General features: G+C 35.3%; 1 protein-coding gene across 6 annotated transcripts in view; it reads left to right on the forward strand.

Moving 5' to 3' along the window:
• Diaph2 (diaphanous related formin 2) overlaps positions 1 to 20304 on the forward strand; it is an 809447-nt gene that overhangs the window by 611744 nt on the left and 177399 nt on the right. For 3 of the 6 annotated variants that reach the window (XM_090326169.1, XM_090326170.1, XM_090326171.1), the window contains one exon: positions 19092 to 20297. In XM_090326169.1, coding sequence (XP_090182295.1) covers positions 19092 to 19312 — 221 coding nt within the window. In that variant the 3' untranslated portion in view covers positions 19313 to 20297. Of the gene's footprint in view, positions 1 to 19091; positions 20298 to 20304 lie in introns of those variants that run through there. The other 3 variants (XM_090326172.1, XM_090326173.1, XM_090326174.1) reach the window with 2 other exon arrangements.

Consider the following 20304-nt stretch of genomic DNA (forward strand, 5'->3'; position numbering starts at 1 on the left):
GCACTGCCACACTGCTTTCCATAGTGGTTGAACGAGTATGCACTCCCACCAACAGTGTAGTAGGGATCCCTCCTGGCCACATCCCCTCCAGCATCTGTTGTTATTAGTTTTCCTGATCCTGGCCATTCTCACTGGAGGGAGTGAAATCTTAGAGTTGTTTTGATTTGCATTTCTTTTATGACCAGAGATGTTGAGCATTTCTTCATGTGTCTATAGGCCATTTTTGTTTCTTCTTCAGAGAAGAATCTTTAAGTCTTTGGCCCATCTTTTAATGGAATGGTTGTTACTTTGGAGATTAGTTTTGTAGTGATTCAATTTTTAGAGCTGTTGATATATTTTAGATATGAGGCCTTTGTCCGTTGTTTGGTTGGTAAAGATCTTCTCCCACTCTGTAGGCTTCCTAATTAATTTACTACCTATGCCCTTTTCCATTCAAACGCTCCGCAGTTTAATGCAGTCCCACTTATCCAGCCTTTCTCTTATTTGCTGTGATTCTTGGTCCTTATTAAGAAAGTTTCGACCTGAGCCAAGGAGGCCTAGTGTATCTCCTATTCCTTCCTGTAAAGTGTGTCACCTTTTACCTCCAGGTCTTTGATCCATTTGGAGTTAATTCTAGTGCAGGGTGACAAAGAAGGATCCAAGTTTAATTTTCTGCAGGTGCTTAACCAGTTCTGCCAGCACCACTTGATGAAGAGGCTGTCTTTCTTCCATTCTATTTTTTTGGCTCCGTTGTCAAAGATTAGGTGGCCATAGGTCTGTGGTTTAATATCTGGGTCCTCAGTTCTATTCCATTGGTCTTCAGGCCTGTTCTTGTGCCAGTACCAAGCTGTTTTGAGAATTATAGCTCTGTAATAGAGTCTAAAGTTTGGAATTGAAATTCCTCCAGCGCTGTTCTTTCTGCTAAAAAGTGTTTTTGCTATACGGGGTCTTTTATTATTCTATATGAAATTTTGAATTGCCTCTTCTATTTCTTTAAAGAATGCCATTGGGATATTGATGGGTATTGGGTTGAATTTGTAGATAGCCCTTGGCAACATTGTCATTTTCACAATGTTGATTCTTCCAATCCAGGAGCATGGGAGGTTTTTCCATTTCCTTAGTTCTGCTTTAATTTCCTTTTTTAGGGTTTTAAAGTTTTCATCAAAAAGGTCCTTTACATTCTTAGTTAAGCTAATTCCTAGGTACTTTATTTTCTTTGAGGCTATTGTGAAAAGAGTTTCTTTCCTGATTATTGCCTCGTTCCTCTCACTGTTGGCGTAAAGGAAGGCAGTTGATTTTTGAGTGTTTTTATAGCCTGCTACTCTTCCAAAGTTTTGAATCAACTCAAGGAGCTTGGGAGTAGAGTCTATAGGATTCTTTAAATACAGAATCATGTCATCTGCAAAGAGGGATAGTTTTATTTCCTCTTTCCCTACTTGGATCCCCTTTATGCTTGCTTCTTGCTTTATTGCACTGGCTAGGAATTCTAATACTATGTTAAAGAGTAATGGAGAGAGTGGGCATCCTTGTCTCATTCCTGATTTTAGAGGGAATGGCTTTAGATTTTCACCATTAAGTGTAATACTAGCAGTGGGTTTCTCATACACAGCCTTTATTACATTGAGGAATGTTCCATGGATTCCTAGTTTCTCCAGAGCTTTTAAAATAAAGGGGTGCTGGATCTTGTTAAATGCCTTTTCCGCGTCTATTGAGACAGTCATGTGATTTTTGTCCTTGCTCCTGTTGATGTGTTGAATTATATTAATTGATTTGCGTATGTTGAACCAGCTTTGCCTCCCTGTGATGAATCCAGTTTGATCATAGTGTATAATTTTTTTGATGAGTTGTTGTAGACGGTTGGCCAGTATTTTGTTGAGAAGTTTTGCATCGATGCAAAACTTCTATAGGATTCTTTAAATACAGAATCTATCATCAGGAACTTTTAGTGATTTCCTCATTTTTTACCCTTTCAACAAATGTCACTGTTTACATTTATTATTTCAAGAAAAATAGTTTTTTTTTAAATTTTTTTCTCTTGAACCAGAAAATAATCAATATTAAAAAATATTTTATACTTTTACATAATAAAATTAGTAGTTGTTCTCTATAGGACATATTTACCTGAGGTAATTTATCTGCCTATAGACCATATTAAAATAAATTATGTGCACATTAGTGCCCTGGCTTCTACAAATTCTTGATCCATGCCACAAATAGAATAGAAGACCTGGTTTATTTATTAATTATTATTCTAAGAGCAAGCAATAAGTCCTTTTTTATCTGTCCTTACAATATAGTATATATAAATGAGATTTTTAAATGAATATTTTATTTTAATTCAGTTTGATCAGCAAAAAATTCTTTTCAAAAAATTTCTTCCTAGCAGGCCCGGAGTTTGGCCTAGTGGTAGAGTTCTTGCCTAGCATGCACAAAGAGCCGGTTTGGGTTCCTCTGTACCACATACCTAGCAAAAAGCTCAGGCTCTGAGCTCAAGCCCAGGACTGCAAAAAGAATAAAAGAAAATTCTTTTTCGGGCTGGGAATGTAACCTAATGGCAGAGTGCTTGCCTAGTATGCACCAAGCCCTGGGATCTATTCCTCATTACCACATAAAAAAATGCTAGAAGCAGAGGTATGGCCCAAGTGGTAGAATGCAGCCCTGAGCAAAAGAAGGTCAGGATCAGTGCCCGGGTTCTGAGATCAAGCCCAAGGGCTGTCAAAAAAATTCTTCAAAAAAATTTTTTTTGCCAGTCCTTGGCTTGAGCTCAAGGCCTGAGCACTGTCCTTGGACTTTCTCAAGGCTAGAGCTTTTTTCTATGTATGTGGTACTGAGGAATGGAACCCATGTCTTTGTGCATGCTAGGTAAGCACTCTACTTCTAGGCCAAACTTCTGGCCCCCCCAATTTTTTTTAAGTTTACAAAGTTGGTACAAAGAAATTACCAACACAGTTTATTGGTCTGTGTCACCCTTTCAACATTCTCACTTAATGCTGACCCATTCTTTCCCTTACGTTTCTTAATTTTGTGGTATATACAATGGATTCCTTTTTTCTTCCATATATTTTTTTTGTAATTAATAGAAGGTTTACATTATATTCACCAGATAGAGGGTGCATTACTTCACATACATTGATAACTTTTCTCATGTCTTGGTCCCCATTTCCCTCCCCTCACCCCCGCCCCTCATCTTGTTTCCTCCCTTTCTATATCTGATTTCAAATAATAAAATACACATATATCCAATATATCAGATAACAAGGTGAAATACTGTAACAATATGAGATAACCAAGGAACAGCAAAAGAGATGAGAGATAACATAGTATATTAAGGACAACAATCACTCGATATATGGCTTTTGTTTCTATATCCCGGAGGTCCTTTCATTTAGCGTCATACTATACGGCCTTATGGATCTGGTTTTGTTCTATTGTAAATCTCTGCTAGGAGAGCCCCATGTTTCTACTGATTAGGACAAATGATGACTGCATTATCCCCATCTTGCATCCTTCACTCATCTATTCCTCTCCCCTTGGTCTCATTCCCCTTCTAAGATGTATTCATTTCCTTGTGTTGATTTTGTTGGGCTTTGGCCATGTCTTTCTGAAATATTTTAACTACTTTAGTTCTCCATAGAGTCTATTATACTTCAGTTAATTCATTTATAACCTCTTGCATAGCCCCCAGCCTGCTTACTTATAGATTTAAAGGTACATTTTGTCTTCCACAAATGAAAGAATCCATGCAGTCTTTGTTTCTCTGTGTCAAGCTTATTTCACTTAATATTTTTCCAAGCCATTTGTAAGAAAACGGAAACACATAGAAAGAATTTTTAATATGTGAGCAATTCCCTTCCATTCTAAATTGTCTCAACAATTTACCACAGTAGAATTCCTTACAAGGTGCTGCCAATTGAATCAGGGCATGATGGTTATGTTTTGATAGCTTGAAAGAGTTCATTAAAAATTACGTACAAATGTATCAAGGGAAATTTGAAGCAATGCTAATTAAGTAAAAATATCTAAGTTCCTTTCTATTCTCCTTTCTAGAGTACACTGTTCTAAGAAGTGACATAGTTGAAATTAATTTGAAATTGTAAATCTCCTCTAGTGGATCCCAAGTAAAAAAGTTCCACTGTCTATCAATTTTAATAAATCATAATAATATTTATAAACAATGGTGACACAATAATAACTAAATAGAATCTCACTAGAATCATAGTAACTTTATAGACAAGAATGTGATGTAAACCATGGAAGTTGTTTAATTGAAAACCTCAAACAATATGTCAAGAAGATATATCAAATGAAAGTACAGTTAGGCTCCTTAAGAAATGACAATCTTTCAATGCCAGTGTTTTCTCTGGTGTCAAAAGCTTTTAGCAGGTTATTTAAGCATAAATATCATCTATGACTATTTTAAAAGAACTCCATAATGTTAGAAATTGGCATAATTATATCCCTCCGGTATTGACACCTAATTTTATAATTCTATACCATTTTCTTCTAACTGATCAACTCTCATTTAGCTCAATGGCATCCACATGATTTGTGCGGCAATCTGCAATTAAGAAGTTCTTCTAATAAACCACCCCATGCTTCACTGACTTGCATTTTCAGGATCTTCTGGGGCTTAATTTTAGAAAACAAAGTTGGAGAAGCTACTTTTGTTCCCAGGTGAACATTTTATAGTAATGAAGAGGTTAATCAGTGTTGACTTTATTATTTAAAACTCTGAAAGTCAATACTAACTAATATACAATTATCATATTACTTTTAATACATATTCTTTTTTAATTTAGGGCTTAGATTCAAGTAAATGCAAGTTGCAGCATTATAAAGTTACTGAATATCTCCCTTAGGGAGGAGTTATTTATTTATTTTTGAAATTAATTTTTTGCTATAAGAGGCCACCTTTTTTTCTTTATTTTGTAAAGTATATAATTAAGTTCTACCTGAATTTCAATTAGTTAATCAATGATAATAGTGTTAGTATGAATTTGTACAAATTGTCTAAATTGCCTGAATGAATATTGCCAAAGCATCGCCTGTAAGAGGTAAGTAAGCTTTCTGAAAGCAACATGTAAGTATAAAGTTAAACATGTAATTATAAAGTTATGGAGTTTTAAGTTTTTCCTTTGAAATTCACATTCATGTTTCTATTTAGCAAATTAGGGACACAAGGAAATATGTATAGCTGTGAACATTCAAGTATGTGCTGAATATAAAATAAAAAGCTTAGCAGAGGTAAAGAAAAATTTGGAAGCATTTAATAAGGATATTGTACTAAGCCTTATATCTGATGAGCACTGAATCTTAGAAAGGAGCATAGGACTACAGTTATTCATCAGTCATGAGAGAGATTAAAAGTGGTAGCTTAGTCACTCTTTAAAGATGAAGAAAGTATGTCAAAGAATATTTAAAGCTTCCAGGTCTGGGAAATAAATGAAAATGAAGCAATTTAGATGCATGTCAATAACGGATTGTCGTTATTGTATGGGAGGAGTTTAGATCATTGTATAAGTCTGAGAAGATGATGGGAAATTATGTAAATATGATTATTTGGGAATCACCAGTAAATTTGGCTTAAAGAAGGAACCAGAGTTAGTTGTGGGGATGTAAATTAAGGTAATCCTGCCGTAGAAGTTAACGAGAAGCCATGAAACTAAACTAACCTCCCAGAATCTTAAGAAATCAAAGAGAAAAAAAAAATCAAAGACCACAGAATGTCCAGTGACACTCTGGTCTTCTTTAATTTCCATCAGGAGACAGCAGTGAATTTTCCAGGAGGGCAAATACATTCTAGTTGATTGAGGAAAGATCCAGGCATACTTGCAGTCAGACTTTATGACTCTCTACTGGTAAAGAGTTTCCAATGCTTGTTAAAATTTTTTTGATAGATTTAAGTTAAGACAGGTAAATTCTTCCTTTTCCTCTCTTTGATACAATATATCAGAAGAACATTACCTTTACCTTCCTTTTTTAATGCAGGTTATAATAGGCAACTATGTATGACTATGCTTTGTACCACATGATCTTCCACTACTTTCAAATTAGCAAGGATCCCGAATCTTAGTACAAAGAGAGCTATCCATAAGCTAATGTATCTTGAAAGAGGAACCTGGAATGAACATGTTTTATAAAGCTTGTCCTATACTACTTGATGAATTTCTTCTTTTTAGAGGAAGGGAATGCTTTTGAACTCAGACACAATGAGAGAGATAGTTGGCAAATGGCTGAAGGTATTGATATAAAACAAAAATTATGTTATGCATGGATAAGGTATATGTGTAGGTACAAATGCGCATCAAAAATATTAAAATAGTGACACATGCTGACATGGCTGTAACCCTAACTAATTTCGGAGGCTAAGATTTGTAGGATTATGGTTTGAAGACAAGCCAGGCAGAAAAGTCCTAGAGACTGTTTCGTTTTGTTTTTAAGTAAAATCATGGATGGAGGCTTGGACTGGGTTCCAGTTGACTAAATAATTGGACCAAGACTTAAGTCCTGAGTTCAAATCACTTTAATACACAAGTGTACATTCATATACACTAAAATATTAAAATAGAGATATTACTTGGTAAGTTGATTTTGAACAAAGAGTTGCATGTTGAATGGTGTTTCAGTTCTTTCTGAGGGGTCTGATATGAAGGTATTTCCCATTCTTCCTACTTCTTCTATGTACCCTTATACTAAACAACCATCTGTGTGTGTGTGTGTGTGTGTGTGTGTGTGTGTATGTGTGTGTGTGTGTGTGTATTCCTTTGAAAACCATCTTGCATATATTAAGATGCTTAAAAGAATATTCCCTTTTTAACTTTCTCCTTCTCTACCCAATTAACTGGTAAGTCTCATTCTTCCATGTGAAGGAGAAGAAGGAAAGGATAATGGTTTAGATTATACTAAGCATTTGCCCTTTCAGGTACCCAGGTCCAAAGTAATGGAGGAGGCAAATGCCTGGAAGCAAAAATAAGATTAATATTGAAAGTAGAATCAAAATATTCTGGAATCTTGCCAAAATGTCATTAAAGGACATCACAAAGAGATTTGTGAGAGCAATGATGAAAACCAAAAGAATAGTTTTATGTTTATACCCTCAATGCAGTGAGACTTCTTAGTAAACTACTTGGCTATGCATGGCTTTCTTTTCAAACTGTTTTTACTTTTTGAAAGCAAACATATGTAATATCATTATATATATATATATAAAGATTTGAAATGTTCTTCAGTTTGCAATTGACAGTTATAATAAGGATACATACATTTTTCATCAGTGTACTGTCTCTGAGCATTCAAAACAAAGGTGTCCAGAAAAATACACACAAACACACACACACACACACACATGCACACACACACACACACGCACTTAAATCTTCTTGCACTCAAAAGATAAAGAACAATCCTGTTTATATGTAAGTCCAGAGAAGTTGTTACTGCCTTTCTGCAGTTATACAGGAAGTTGTCAGGAGAGGTGATTCAGTATAGAATCTAATAAACAAAGGTAGAAAGCTGGATTAGCAGCTGATAAATTGTATACTTGTTTTCTACAGGCCAAGCACCAGCAATTAAGTATACCAGTTCTTTCATTTCTAGCCTTTCCCTACTTGGTGGGAGACTACCATTACTATTCTGGTATATGATGTTTATCACAGCTGCCTAACTTTTACTTATAAGGATAAATTTTTGAAATCTCTTCTCTCTACACTTGCGTATGCCTGTGCTAAGGGCCAAAGATGATATCATTATACATTTTACCAAGGATTGTGTTCTGGATATCCAAGTTATTTTGTCCTTCTCTAATGACCCATTAGAATTTTGTTTGTATTTATTATACAATTATTAGGCTTTTTGTTCAATATTGTATTTTAATAAGTCAATCCATTTGAAATCTACAGGCAAAGAGCGAGCTAGAAAATTTGTAATTAAGTTAGATGTATGCAGTCAGGATCTCAGGAGATGAAAGGGAAATTTTTTTGTCAACTTTCTTTGGATCTGAACTTCAAGGACATTTAAATGTATTTCTAAAAGGTGGTAAATATATAATCATCCATATTATATATTGCATGTAATCCTTAGTACCCAGATACTTGGGAGGCAGAGGTAAGAGGATTATAGTAGAAGACAGGGTGAAGTAAAAGATACTGAAGTCCCATCTAAAAAAAAAGAATGAAGAAAAATTAAGCTAAACATTGGTGGCTGGTTGCTCACACCTGTAACCCTACCTACACAGGAAGCTGAGATTTGAGGATCATGGTTCAAAACAACACTAGACAGAAAAGTTTATGAGGCTTTTTACTCCAATGAACTACTCAAAAAAAAATAAGAAAATGGACGCGAGCTGTGGCTCAGGTGGTAGAATACTAGCCTTGAGCAAAAGAAGCTCTACTACATCTCTCAGGCCCTGAGTTCAAAACAAAGCTAGACATGGACTATTTCTAGGTGTTTTGGTGGTACATAGGTAGGAAAGTGGTAGTTTGGAGCTGGCTCAGACCTTTTTCTGAAACTGAAAATGTAGCCTCAGTGAGGCCCTAATTCTAATCTCAAATACTGTACCAATGCACACAAAAAAATGAATGTGTAAGTATTGCTTCGTAATTCTGTCTTGTGGTTTTGGTCCTCAAAAATGGAAGCATATGAATTGCTAGTAGCCATGCATTGAATACAGCTCTTTTTCTTTTTCCATCTGCAGTAAGTCAGTCCCTGTTTTATGATATGGCTTGGCCCTCATTAATGGCCTTCAGTATCCAAGAGGCACCTCTTGAGATGTGGCAATGGCTGTTCTAGCATTATATTCATATGACTGTCATGTACTCTACAGAAGGAGCAGGCAAGCGAAAGGGTCCACTAGTAAGTACTGGAGGCTTTACAGACCATAAAGTGTCTATTGCAACTGAACTCTGCCCTTTTCATCCAAGCCTTGCATAAATAATCCATAATCAACAAGCCTTAAAACTTGGGAACTGAAAATGGAATTTTGTAAAATTCTCATGAAACACAAAATATTCTTTCTTTTAAAGATTTAAAAATCCCATTTGAAATACAAAACCCATCCTTAGTATGTGAACTGTTTAGCAGATAGACTTAAACACACTCAAGACTTTCCTGTATTCTAATGTTATTTCTGTCACTTCGCAGCTAAGTGACTTGGAACAAGTTACTTTACCTCACTTTGAACCAGTTTCTTTACCTGAAATATGAAATAGGGTTCAATATAAATACCTGACCTTGTTAGGTCTCAATAGATGCTTTTATTAATATTTCAATTTCCCAAAGCATATTCACTTTTACTTTTCTGAAAGCAAACTTAGATTCAGTTTGGTAGATGGTTTTGAACTGAGTTAAATTTGTTTCTTTTTCAACTTTGTTTCTGTTTGCCTTTTCTTTCACAAGTGTTCTATGCCCTTAGTAAAGGATTGATTCTGATAAGACACAAGAAGTATTTCAAAGGTCTCTTTGAAATATTAATTATTTAAAATATCGAATATGAGATATTTTACCAGAGGCATCAACAGTGATTTTTCTGGTAAGCACAAACATTCACTTTTATTGGAGGTTTGCTTATTTGCAAAATATATAAATTACTTTTCCCAGTCTTTTGCATATAGATAACCCAGGAAAAAATGAAGAAGCATGAACAATAATTTTTAACTACCATTTACTATTAATCTCTGTTGCCTTAGGCAGACTGCCAAAAATGTGCCTCTGGCTAAAAAGATCTAATGATGAAAATTCACCATTAGAAATTCATTCAATTGTGTTAGCAAGTTTCTCTTTAAGATGCAAATGGTCAGCCAAAGTTAATTCATTAACTCCTTTTCCCTAACAAACTTTAGGTAAAACATCTCAGGTAGGTACTTGGAGCAAAATCACGTCATCATTCATTTTGGGGTAGATATAACATACACATATTTTGTAACTCCAGCATATAAAATTTATTTCATGATAACATGTACCTAAAACTTTAACATGAAATTATAATAATTCAGAAAGAATACTATTTGCTCAGACGTTTATCTTGCACCTGAGGATTTTATTTCACTATAGGAATCTTTTAGTTACCTGTTCTACTGTGGAGATGAGGTAACAGAATTAGTGAACTAAGAATTAGTGAAGTATCTAAGGACCATATTCTCATATAGGTTTAACTTAAATTGTCATGAATTTAATTTTGGACTTTTAACGCATCTCACTGGCTAAGGCCTCATCTTAAAAAAGTGATATTTTTCTTTAATGACTGCAAGTTTTTAGCTACTGCATAATGTAATTACTACTTGTCTTATAACACAACCTATACTTTCTAGTCATTGCCTCTAAGCTTCTATATGCTCTTTTCTTCTTTTCTAGTTTTAGGCAGGGATATCTGCCTCCATTATTTCCTTTACAACACTACGGTTTCTACTTACACCCTTTTAAATCTCTTTGATACAATACCTTAATTTTCTTAAGCATTTTCTGGCCTAAAATAACTTCATTCACTATTAGCTTATTTGTCGTCTTCTGCTTTTCCAGGTTTTTTTGTGGATTCCCACAGAAGGAATTTTTTGTTTCCTTCTTTGATAAGAGATCAACAGTCTTCTAATTCTATGTCATGAACCAATCCATACATCTTACACCATGTTCTTAATCTGTGTTGTGATAGGTAGTGCAGCAAAGATTGAACTTAACACTGATTTTCCTGCATTCCACTTGTCACTGCCTTCTTATCTGCCTTCTTATCCTGTCAACCTCCATTAATACTGCCAATGACCTTGCTCACAAAGACAATTTTACTTTCTCCTTAGTCTTTTTTTAAACCAATAACACTAAAATTGATCATCCTACTTTACCCAGGGTTATATGCAGGATATTTGTCACAGTGAATTAAATTCTAGTCTTTGCATAATTGTTTCCTTGACCTCCTCTATAGTCTATTTTGCATACTGCTGGGAGGCAGATCATAAATGCCACCTTCATCATGCTATATCTAACTGTGGCTTTTAGGTATCCTGAAGCACATTCAAACTTCTTACTTTAATAATACAAGTCTCTGTAGAACTTTGCCCTGATCTTACCACTGAAACCTTTACCTCTTATTTCTTTGAATGTTTTTGTTTTCTTTATATAGTTGTATAAGGTTGCTGCCCTTCACCAAAGCAGTTTATGAATATAGTGCATCTTGATTGATATCTCCTGTTTCAATGCTCACACCCACCCCACTCCCTCCCTTACTTACATTAATTTTAGCTTATGCATGGAATTTTTGCCATTTGTCAAGGAAGTTTTTATGTACAATGCATCTTGATCTATATTACCACTTGAACATCTTCAGCATTTTTCCCACCTCTTCCCTTGCATTTCTCAATTCTGTAGTATATGCAGTGAATTCTAGCCTGAATTCTTACCCATTTCCCCTTCTTCTACCCATCTCCCCTTGGCCCTACCTCACCCTCTTTTAACTACCCATTTCCTGTTACTTATTTAGTTGGGCTTTGACTTAGTCTTTTAAAATAATTATACTATTTGTACTCTCGACGGAGTCTATTACACTTCAGTTAATTCATTTGTAACCCCCTGTTTACTAGCCAGAGTGTTTACATGTAGAATTATAGACACGTTTTCATTCCACAAATGAGGAAACTTGAGCATTCTGTGCTTTTCTGGGTCAGGCTTACTTCATTTAATAGTATTTTTTCCAAGTCTTTCCATTTCCTTACTCATGATACAATTTCATTTTTTTCTGGTATATAAATAGAATACTACTGTGTATAAATACCACATTTCCTTGATCCATTTGTCCACTGAGGGGCATTTGGGCTGATTCCATATCTTGGCTATGGTATAAAACCCCTACATCTTTCAACTCATAGTTCATGAGGCATGCCATATGAACTTTATTTCAAAATTACCTTGACTCTTACTGCTCTCTTAAAGTACATGGTATGATAATATTTCACTTTATCTCATATATTTTATATATGCTTAATTGGTTATTTGACATAGGCGAGGGAAGGGGGAGAAATCAAGACGAGCGGGGGGAGAGGGGAGGGAAATGGGGACCATGACATGAGAAAGGGTATCAATATTTGTGAAGTAATGTACCTTCTATCTGGTGAACATAATGTAACCCTTCTATTAATTACAATAAAAATATATTAAAAAAACATTTGAGGTAAACCTCCACTTCCAGCTTTTTGCTGGTTAACTGGAGAGAAAAATCTCATGGACTTTCTCATGTGGGATGGCTTAGAACTATGAAACTATGCCTATTTGATAGCTAGGATTATAGGCATGAGCTAACACTGTTAAAGTTTAGAAAATATCTTTATCCCTAGTCTGAAAATCTGTAATTAGAAATGCTTCAAAATCACAGAAAAATTAAAACATTGGGCTTTTTATTAGGCCTGCTCAAATGATAAATTTTATGCAAATGTAAAATTTAAGAGACTCCGAAAACTGAAAAATTCTTGATCCAAACCTTTCAGATAAGGGATAATGAACTTTTATTGTCTTTAAGTGAGTTATTCTTTTTTTTTCTTTGCCAGTCCTGGAACTTGAACTCAGGGCCTGGACATTTTCCTTGAGCTTCTCAAGGCTAGTGCTCTACTACTTGAGCCATAGCACCACTTCTGGGTTTTTCTATGTATGTGGTACTAAGGAATTTAACTTAGGATTTTGTGTATGCTAGACAAGCACTTGAACACAAGGCCAAACACCCAGCCCATTTAATATTTTTTAATAGTATTATCAGGGTGATGTTTAGAAGGATTACAGTTACATTCTTAAGGTAGTGAATACATTACTTCTTGAACATTGTTACCCCTACCCATGTTTTTTTTCCCCACTTTTCCTCCCCCAACCCCTTCCAAGTTGTAAAGCTCATTTTCAATGTATTGTACTGTGAATGTCACTATTACATTGGTGTTCCATTTGTCCTTTGTCTCATCATCTTGTTTTTTCCCTTCCCTGCTCTAATTCAGATAAACATATTAGCAGTCATTGTAAAGGAATGATCCAAGATACTAGGCACTTAAGTTACTAGGTGAGTAAGGAGGATTGTAACAAACATTTAATAAGAAAGGAAAGAAAAAAAGTTTCCACAACTATGAAAGGAGGCCAGGTACGGTGGCTCAAGCCTGTAATCCTAGCTACTCAGGAGGCTGAGATCTGAGGATTGCGGTTCAAAGCTAGCCTGGGCACTAAAGTCCATGAGTTTCTTATCTGTAGTCAACCACTAGAAAACTGGAAGTGATGCTGTGGCTCAAGAGGTAGGGTTGTGGCCTTGACCTGAATAGCTGAGGGACAGCATCCAGGCCCAGAGTCCTGGGACCAACAACAAAAAAAAAACAAAACCAAAAACATGAAAGATGAAGAATAGTACGGTACTTGTACACTAACCAACCAACTTGGCATGCCCCAATTTCATGCAGATGGGAAGAGACACAAGATTTCTGAGTCAGAGATGTGAACTCTATTACTCACAGTACAGCTGGCAGTTGTAAGCCTCATGTTCTCAGGTTTATATTGCTTTTGCTTGCCCTCCAGCTCCTGTAGGGTGACACAAAGCTGAGTCCAGATGGATGGTATACAAACAGTAAATTTGCATCACTGCAGATGTGCCTCAAAGCTTAAGAAACTCTAATCTGTTACAATAGGCAAAAAGCAAACCTAAATGACATTTCCCCTGGAGGGACATATGATCTGTCGTTAAAGCAGACAAGGCTACCTATTACCCTGTATTGGAGGTACTGTGTCATCCCACATTGTTGCTATTTTTTTAAAAAGCCTTGGAAATACACAGAAATAGGAGAAAGCCATAGAGAAATGTATCAATATAAATGTGTGCCAACCATCACAAAATAGTTTTTGCATAAAAGTATAGCAGACAAAAAATTCATTTAGCTGGGGTAATCTTGAATCTTTACCACAGGTAAAAGATGCTAAAAGTTAAGATCAGCAAGTCATTCAACTTCTAAATAACAAATACTAGGGGAAGCACCTAGTATTTGACTCACACCTTTTTTTATGTGGCAATTAGCACCTCACACAGTGTCCTTGGTCTACATACAGTCCACCTAGCTCCTTAGTAATATCTGTGACTGATGAAACTTTTCAGGATGAAAAGTTATGAACTGACCTCTGAATGTTACTTCTCATCCACATCCTTACATTATCATTTTAGTGGCTAAAAAGCACTGCCACCTTTTTATATTTTTTCACTCTGTAGCCTAGATATTATGAGATATAAGAAAACATTTTGTCCCATATGTACTCATACAATTTTTCCCAATGAAAATAAGCATTTGGGTTTAAATTCAGTTTTAAATCAGAAAGCCTACTTATAGCTAATCACATCTAAATAAGGTTTTAAGGTACTATCAAGTTAGAACTTTTATTTTAGTTATGCTCTCACTCAGCTTTTGTGCTCATTGTTAGAATTATACCTCTGATCCTGCATTTTGCTACTTAGCTGTGATAGATTGTCTCAAACTTTCCTGCCAACGGTATCATTGAATCTTGATACTCAAATCTCAATATGATTACTGAGAATTACAGTCATGACCAACTGACCGGTGCCCAGTTAGTGTTTCTTTTTCTTACATAAAACATCTAATAGTATGTAGTCGGGATTAGCGTGGAATCTTCCCTCTCAATATCTTTTTACTCTTTTATACTTAGCAAGTGGCTTAACTCAGAGTCCAAGGAAATTGATTTAGTTCTGGCTATTAAATATGCATTCTAGCAATCAGGAAGGTTAGAAGCACTTTAACCACAGCATAAGAGTCCTTTGGATTATATTGGTTTTGTTGAGTATTTTGTAATATTAGATGTCAAGTATAATGAAATAGATGTATGTAGAGTTTCATTCAGATGGCTGAGTGTTAAACTAAAAGTCAGAACTTCAACCTGGATCTTCTCTTTTTTTTTCCCGGTTGTGGGGTTTGAACTCTGGGCCTGGGCACTGTCCCTAAGCTCTTCAGCTGAAGGCTACCACCCTACTCCTTGAGCCAGAGGGCTGCTTCCAGTTTTCTAGTGGTTAATTGGAGGTAAAAGTCTCACCAATTTTTAGTGTCCAGGCTGGCTTTGAACCACGGTCCTCAGATCTCAGCCGCCTGAGTAGCTAGGATTACAATTACAGGTGTGAGACACCAGCCCTGGCTAACTTGGACCTTATGAAGTGCACTATCAACCTGATATTCAACCACAAACCAAGTGTCAGTAAAATGAGTTCAGAACAAAGAATTATAGTTTGTAAATTAGCGTGTTGATTCTTCTTTTTGTTTTAAGAAGATTTGCTCTAATATAGGGTTTTATGTGTATATTCACAAATTGTTGATTCAGACCCATTAGACATTAGATATTTTCAGCATGAAAATCACTTCATTCTTTTAAAATGAAACCCAATTTTCTTTCATTCATAGGTAGTGCTTACAAAACCAATTTTTGTTGTTGTTGGTTCTTAGCAAAACCATATAACACATTCATTCTCCCAAGAGCCACCCTAATGGGTAACCTGGTATTGGGAATGTGAGTAGAAAAAGATTTTAGATAGTACAGTAATTCTGAAGTCTTCAAAGAACCACAGTAAATCAGCAGATATATATATATATATATATATATAGTGTTTTATTTTAGCAGTGAGGAACTTGGTAGGGAGGAGATGACTAAAAAGACTCAGGGAAGGGGAAAGGAATAATAATGATAAAAGATGAGAAACATTGATGAAGCCAAATATTTCAGTAAGTGTTGTCAGGTAGCACCCACTAAATGAAGCAGAGATTTATTTTTAATTTTTCTCGACTTTATGTCATATTTGTTTTTTCCATTTTTTAGTCTAATCACAATATAATGCTATTAAATAATTTTAATGAAACATCTATCCTGCTTTGTATTCTTTTCCATTCACTCATTTAAATATGTTCATTTTTTTACAGTCTTTATAACTACCATTTTTAGAAGTATACATAAAAATCACTTGCACTATTGGTTTGTTATTTGACTTCTACTCTGAAAAATGCCCTCCTTGCCTTGGCAGTTGGAATAATTGATACATGTTAGTTAAAGCATACCAGGTTTTAGTTAGACTGGAGCAATATGTGCAAAAGAGCCTTTGTACATCCTGTTAATAATGGTTTATTTTCTACTTGGAGATTGTTGTGAGAAGAACATTTTAAGTGCTCTCACAAAAATAATTACAAGTACATATGATAATAGTTATGTTACATACTTTAGTCATTCCACAATGTATATACATCAAAACATCACGTCAAAACACTAAGCATATTCAATTTTTACTTGTCTATTAAATATTTTTCAATTTCATAAAACATTTGAGATACTCTGGATTTGCGTTTCTTCCCTACTCTCTTCCTTTTGTTATACTGTCTCATGCATCTTCCAATTATATTTAGATCTTTAGCTGTATCCCCTACTTTGCTCATCACTTCTATACCCATATTTCTAGCTTCTTATACATCTCTAAGTAGATATTCCCCTGTCATTTCAAAAAGGTTATTACATTTTCTTAAATTTTTCAATCCCTAGTCACTTTTATTCTTTTCTTCAACTTCATCACCCCCAGCTAAGTCCTGTTAGGCCATGTTAATAATTTGAAAATATCCATCCTACCATTTGGTCTGTTCACCTGTCAGTTCAGGCTTTTGTTACCTAATTATCCTATGTAACTTGATATAACCCTGCCTTTCTGCCATTCAGTCCTTCTAACGTGATGTAACAAGTCTTTCTAAAGCCTAAAGCTGGTTGGGTATTTTCCTAGCTCTGATAATACTGCTACCCAGGACAGCAATATGTGGCATAATGACAGCTATGTAAATTGATAAATGCAGAAGGAAATACACGGTACATTTCTAACAGTCTGTATGATTGAAAGAATGCAAAATATATCATTAATTCATTTTTTGTGGGTCAAGGGGCTTGAACTCAGCCTAGGTGCTGTCCCTAAGCTCTTCAGCTCATGTCCTTGAGCTCTTCAACTCTTGGCTATTGCCCTACCCTTGAGCCAAGCTGCAATTGCTGTTTTATAGAGGTTAATTGGAGATAAAAGTATCAGATCCTTTTGTGCCGGGGCTGGCTTTGAACCTTGATCCTCAGTATACAATTAATTTCTATATATGCTTAGCTAAATATTTACTTACCCTTTTCAATTATTTTGGCACATTTCTCTCTCTTTTTTGGGTATGACTGTTAGACTATTTAAGATGTCACTTGTAGTTGTGATCTGCATTATATGCTTATAAAACAGTGCTGGACAAATCCCATATCGTACATAGAATTGTGATTTGCTTACCATATACCTCATCCATTTCACTTTCTCCTAGCTATCTTGCAAAGGGAGCTAGTCGGAGACTTAGTGCTAGAGCACTTGACTAACATGCATTAGGCTCTGAGGCAAGTTAGGAATAGAGTGTTAGCCTTGTTGTCTGCCTTGTCTGCCTGATCTCAAGTCATATCTTCAGATGAAAAGAAAATATAAACCATCTATTGTATAAAATTTGTCTTGAGTACATTCCTACCCACCATGCGGACTTACTGCCCCCTGTTTTTTCTCTTCCAATTTTCTTTGTATTGTATTTCAGTGCCCTTCTTGTATACTAAAAATGTAAATCTCTCTTTCTGTTTAATCAGTGAGATTTTTTTTTCCTTTTCATTCTCCCTCTTTCATCAAATTTTATTCCTGTGAACTTGTGTTTCCTTCTGTTTTTAACTTTGCTCTTTTTTTGGTTTTGTTTTGTTTTTACTGGTCTTAGACTTGAACTCTTAGCTTAGACTCTGTCCTTAAGTGTTTTTCAGCAAGGATGCCACTTTACTACTTGAGCCACAGCTCTAATTCCAGCTTCTCTTGGTTGCCAAGTGGAGTGAATGGGTCTCACAAACTTGTCTGCTCAGACTGACTTTGAATTGCATTCCTCAGATCTCAGCTTCTTGAGTAGGTAGTATTGCAGGAATGAGTCACTGGTGCCTCACTCTGTAAATTTTTTTTCAGTATCCTGCCTTATATAAATTACTGTGGCTAACATCAAGTCAAAGGAAGAAATCAAAAAGATTTTAGCTTGTCCTTGTTCCATAAGAAAATGTTTCATATGATCTAACACTTCATAGTAATTCTTTAAGCTAAACAGTACTTAATAGTATTTAAGTTTAACATTGACTAACATAAAAAAACAACAATGTCTTCTCTATCACCATCCTTCTTCTCTTAATCCTGTATAGGACCTACACATTTAGCTACCACATCAATTAGTTTATTTAGGACAAGAGGACTCAGATTTCGAATTACCCACTGCTTCCTAGTGTTTCTGATATTTGACACCTTCAGACAAATGTAGGGACAAATCCCCAGAGTGTGTTTGCTGTCCAGAACTTGTCAATGGTAAGGGTGAGATGAAATATTTCAAATGCTGTTCCTGTCAGGAATTTCCATGAAAAATTTTTGGATGTGTCACCCATGGTTTCTAAACAGTTCTTTGCCACAGGAAATTTAGGTACATAAAAGAATTCTGAAAAGGAAATAAGGACTTTGAATGATAATCTCTCAAGTACAAAATGTGGCCTTTCACATGACATAGTCACCTTTTCTTTATACAAAGTCAGCATTTATGAATGAGTAAAGGATATGGATTAGAGAAGAATTGAATGCAAATATGTTTTGCAAATAGTGTCTTTTGAGATAACCGCAGATGATGCTTGAATGCTGAAGTAATAATACAATCAGTATTTAACCTTGTGTAACTCTGCTTCATCAAATCGTACCCTACACATTGATTGCATTAAGTTGGGTCAGTGGTTTCTTGCTTTGGAATATCTTCTAAGAATCTTAACAAGAAGGCAGCAGTAACTGATCAGCTACTGTTTATTTGCATACTGAGCATGTCATCAATAATACAAAAGACAAGGTCTTTAAGTTGAAAGAACAGTGGGATTGGCATGAATTTTGCTTAATGGTGCATAATAAGCAAAGTAGTCTGTGGTGCCAGAAACTGACAGCATCCATTATGTTAAAACAGATATATGTCTTTAATTTAGGAGTATTATGTAAATCTGACAGTTTTTCCCCTTTATTTTCCTGTAGTTTAATTGCTCCAAGATTAATTCTGATTTCTCCTTTCCTCCAGAGGGAGATGAGACTGGTGTGATGGATAATCTTCTAGAAGCCCTGCAATCAGGTGCAGCATTCCGAGACCGTAGAAAGCGGATTCCAAGGAACTCAGGTAATACCCACTCCAGGTCACATAGATATAGAAAAGTAAATGTTCACTTCCAGCCACCTCTTGGCAAGAAGAAAAAAGAAAAGAAAAAGAAAAAGGGAAGTGGATTTTTTTTGTTTAACTGTTGATCTCAGTCCATGTGTTAAATCTCAGCAGGCTTCTACATCTACACGATTGCAACTTGCAATGGGGCAAATGTTATCTTGAAGTAATGGTATGCTTTGCAAAAAGAAAAAAAACTATTGGAATAAGGACTCCTACAGTGCTTAATCTTAAATATTTTAATTGTCATTTTATGACTATGTGGTTTGCATGGAGAGTGATTTAAAACCATAAATGACATTAAATTATTAAAAATAATTGGACCAAGGATGTCACAGTACTCCTTAGTGTGTGTGTGTGTGTGTGTGTGTGTGTGTGTGTGTGTGTGTGAATAAGGAAACTGAGACAATGCCTATTAGAATAGGACATTTTTGTTTTTAGTATAGTCTATTTGTTACCAATAGGAGAACAGACAAAAGTATTCCATAATCAAAAATCAGAAATCATTCAAACATTTGTAGATTTGTAGATTTGATAAAGCTACACAATGGAAATTGATAATGGAGGAAAATTATAACAGAAGCAGGATACCAATTCTTAAGTGGAAGCAGAGAGCTTTCCTTATCTATTCACCACTCAATTGCAGAGATAAATAGTAGCTCATCTCAGGATAATCCAGATGGGTTTACCTGTCTTCCACCTCAAGGTAAGGTTTTATATTTGCAATGGTCCTATTTCTAGAAATAGATGAAGAAACTTGATATGCTGACTTTCAATTTCCCCTACCCAGGCTATAAAACTATCTAGATAAGTAAATGTAAAAGGAAAATGAATAGCAAATATGTAAACTCTACTTAATTTAAATGAGGAAGATTTTACTTCAATAGCCTGTGCTGTATGTGGACTGAAAGTTAATGATGTTACTAGAATGGAAATTGGTAGTTTCAAAACCAATACAACTTAGTAAAGCAGTGCATGAACAGGGAGACAATGCAGAGTAGTCTTTGGGGGTGGTGACATTAGTGACTGAAGCTAATGTAAATGATAATCCTCTTTTTTCCCATTTGAATCTTGATAA

Source organism: Megascapheus bottae, chromosome X, assembly GCF_031878675.1.
Source record: "Megascapheus bottae isolate mThoBot1 chromosome X, mThoBot2.hap1, whole genome shotgun sequence".
Taxonomy (NCBI): Eukaryota; Metazoa; Chordata; class Mammalia; order Rodentia; family Geomyidae; genus Megascapheus; species Megascapheus bottae.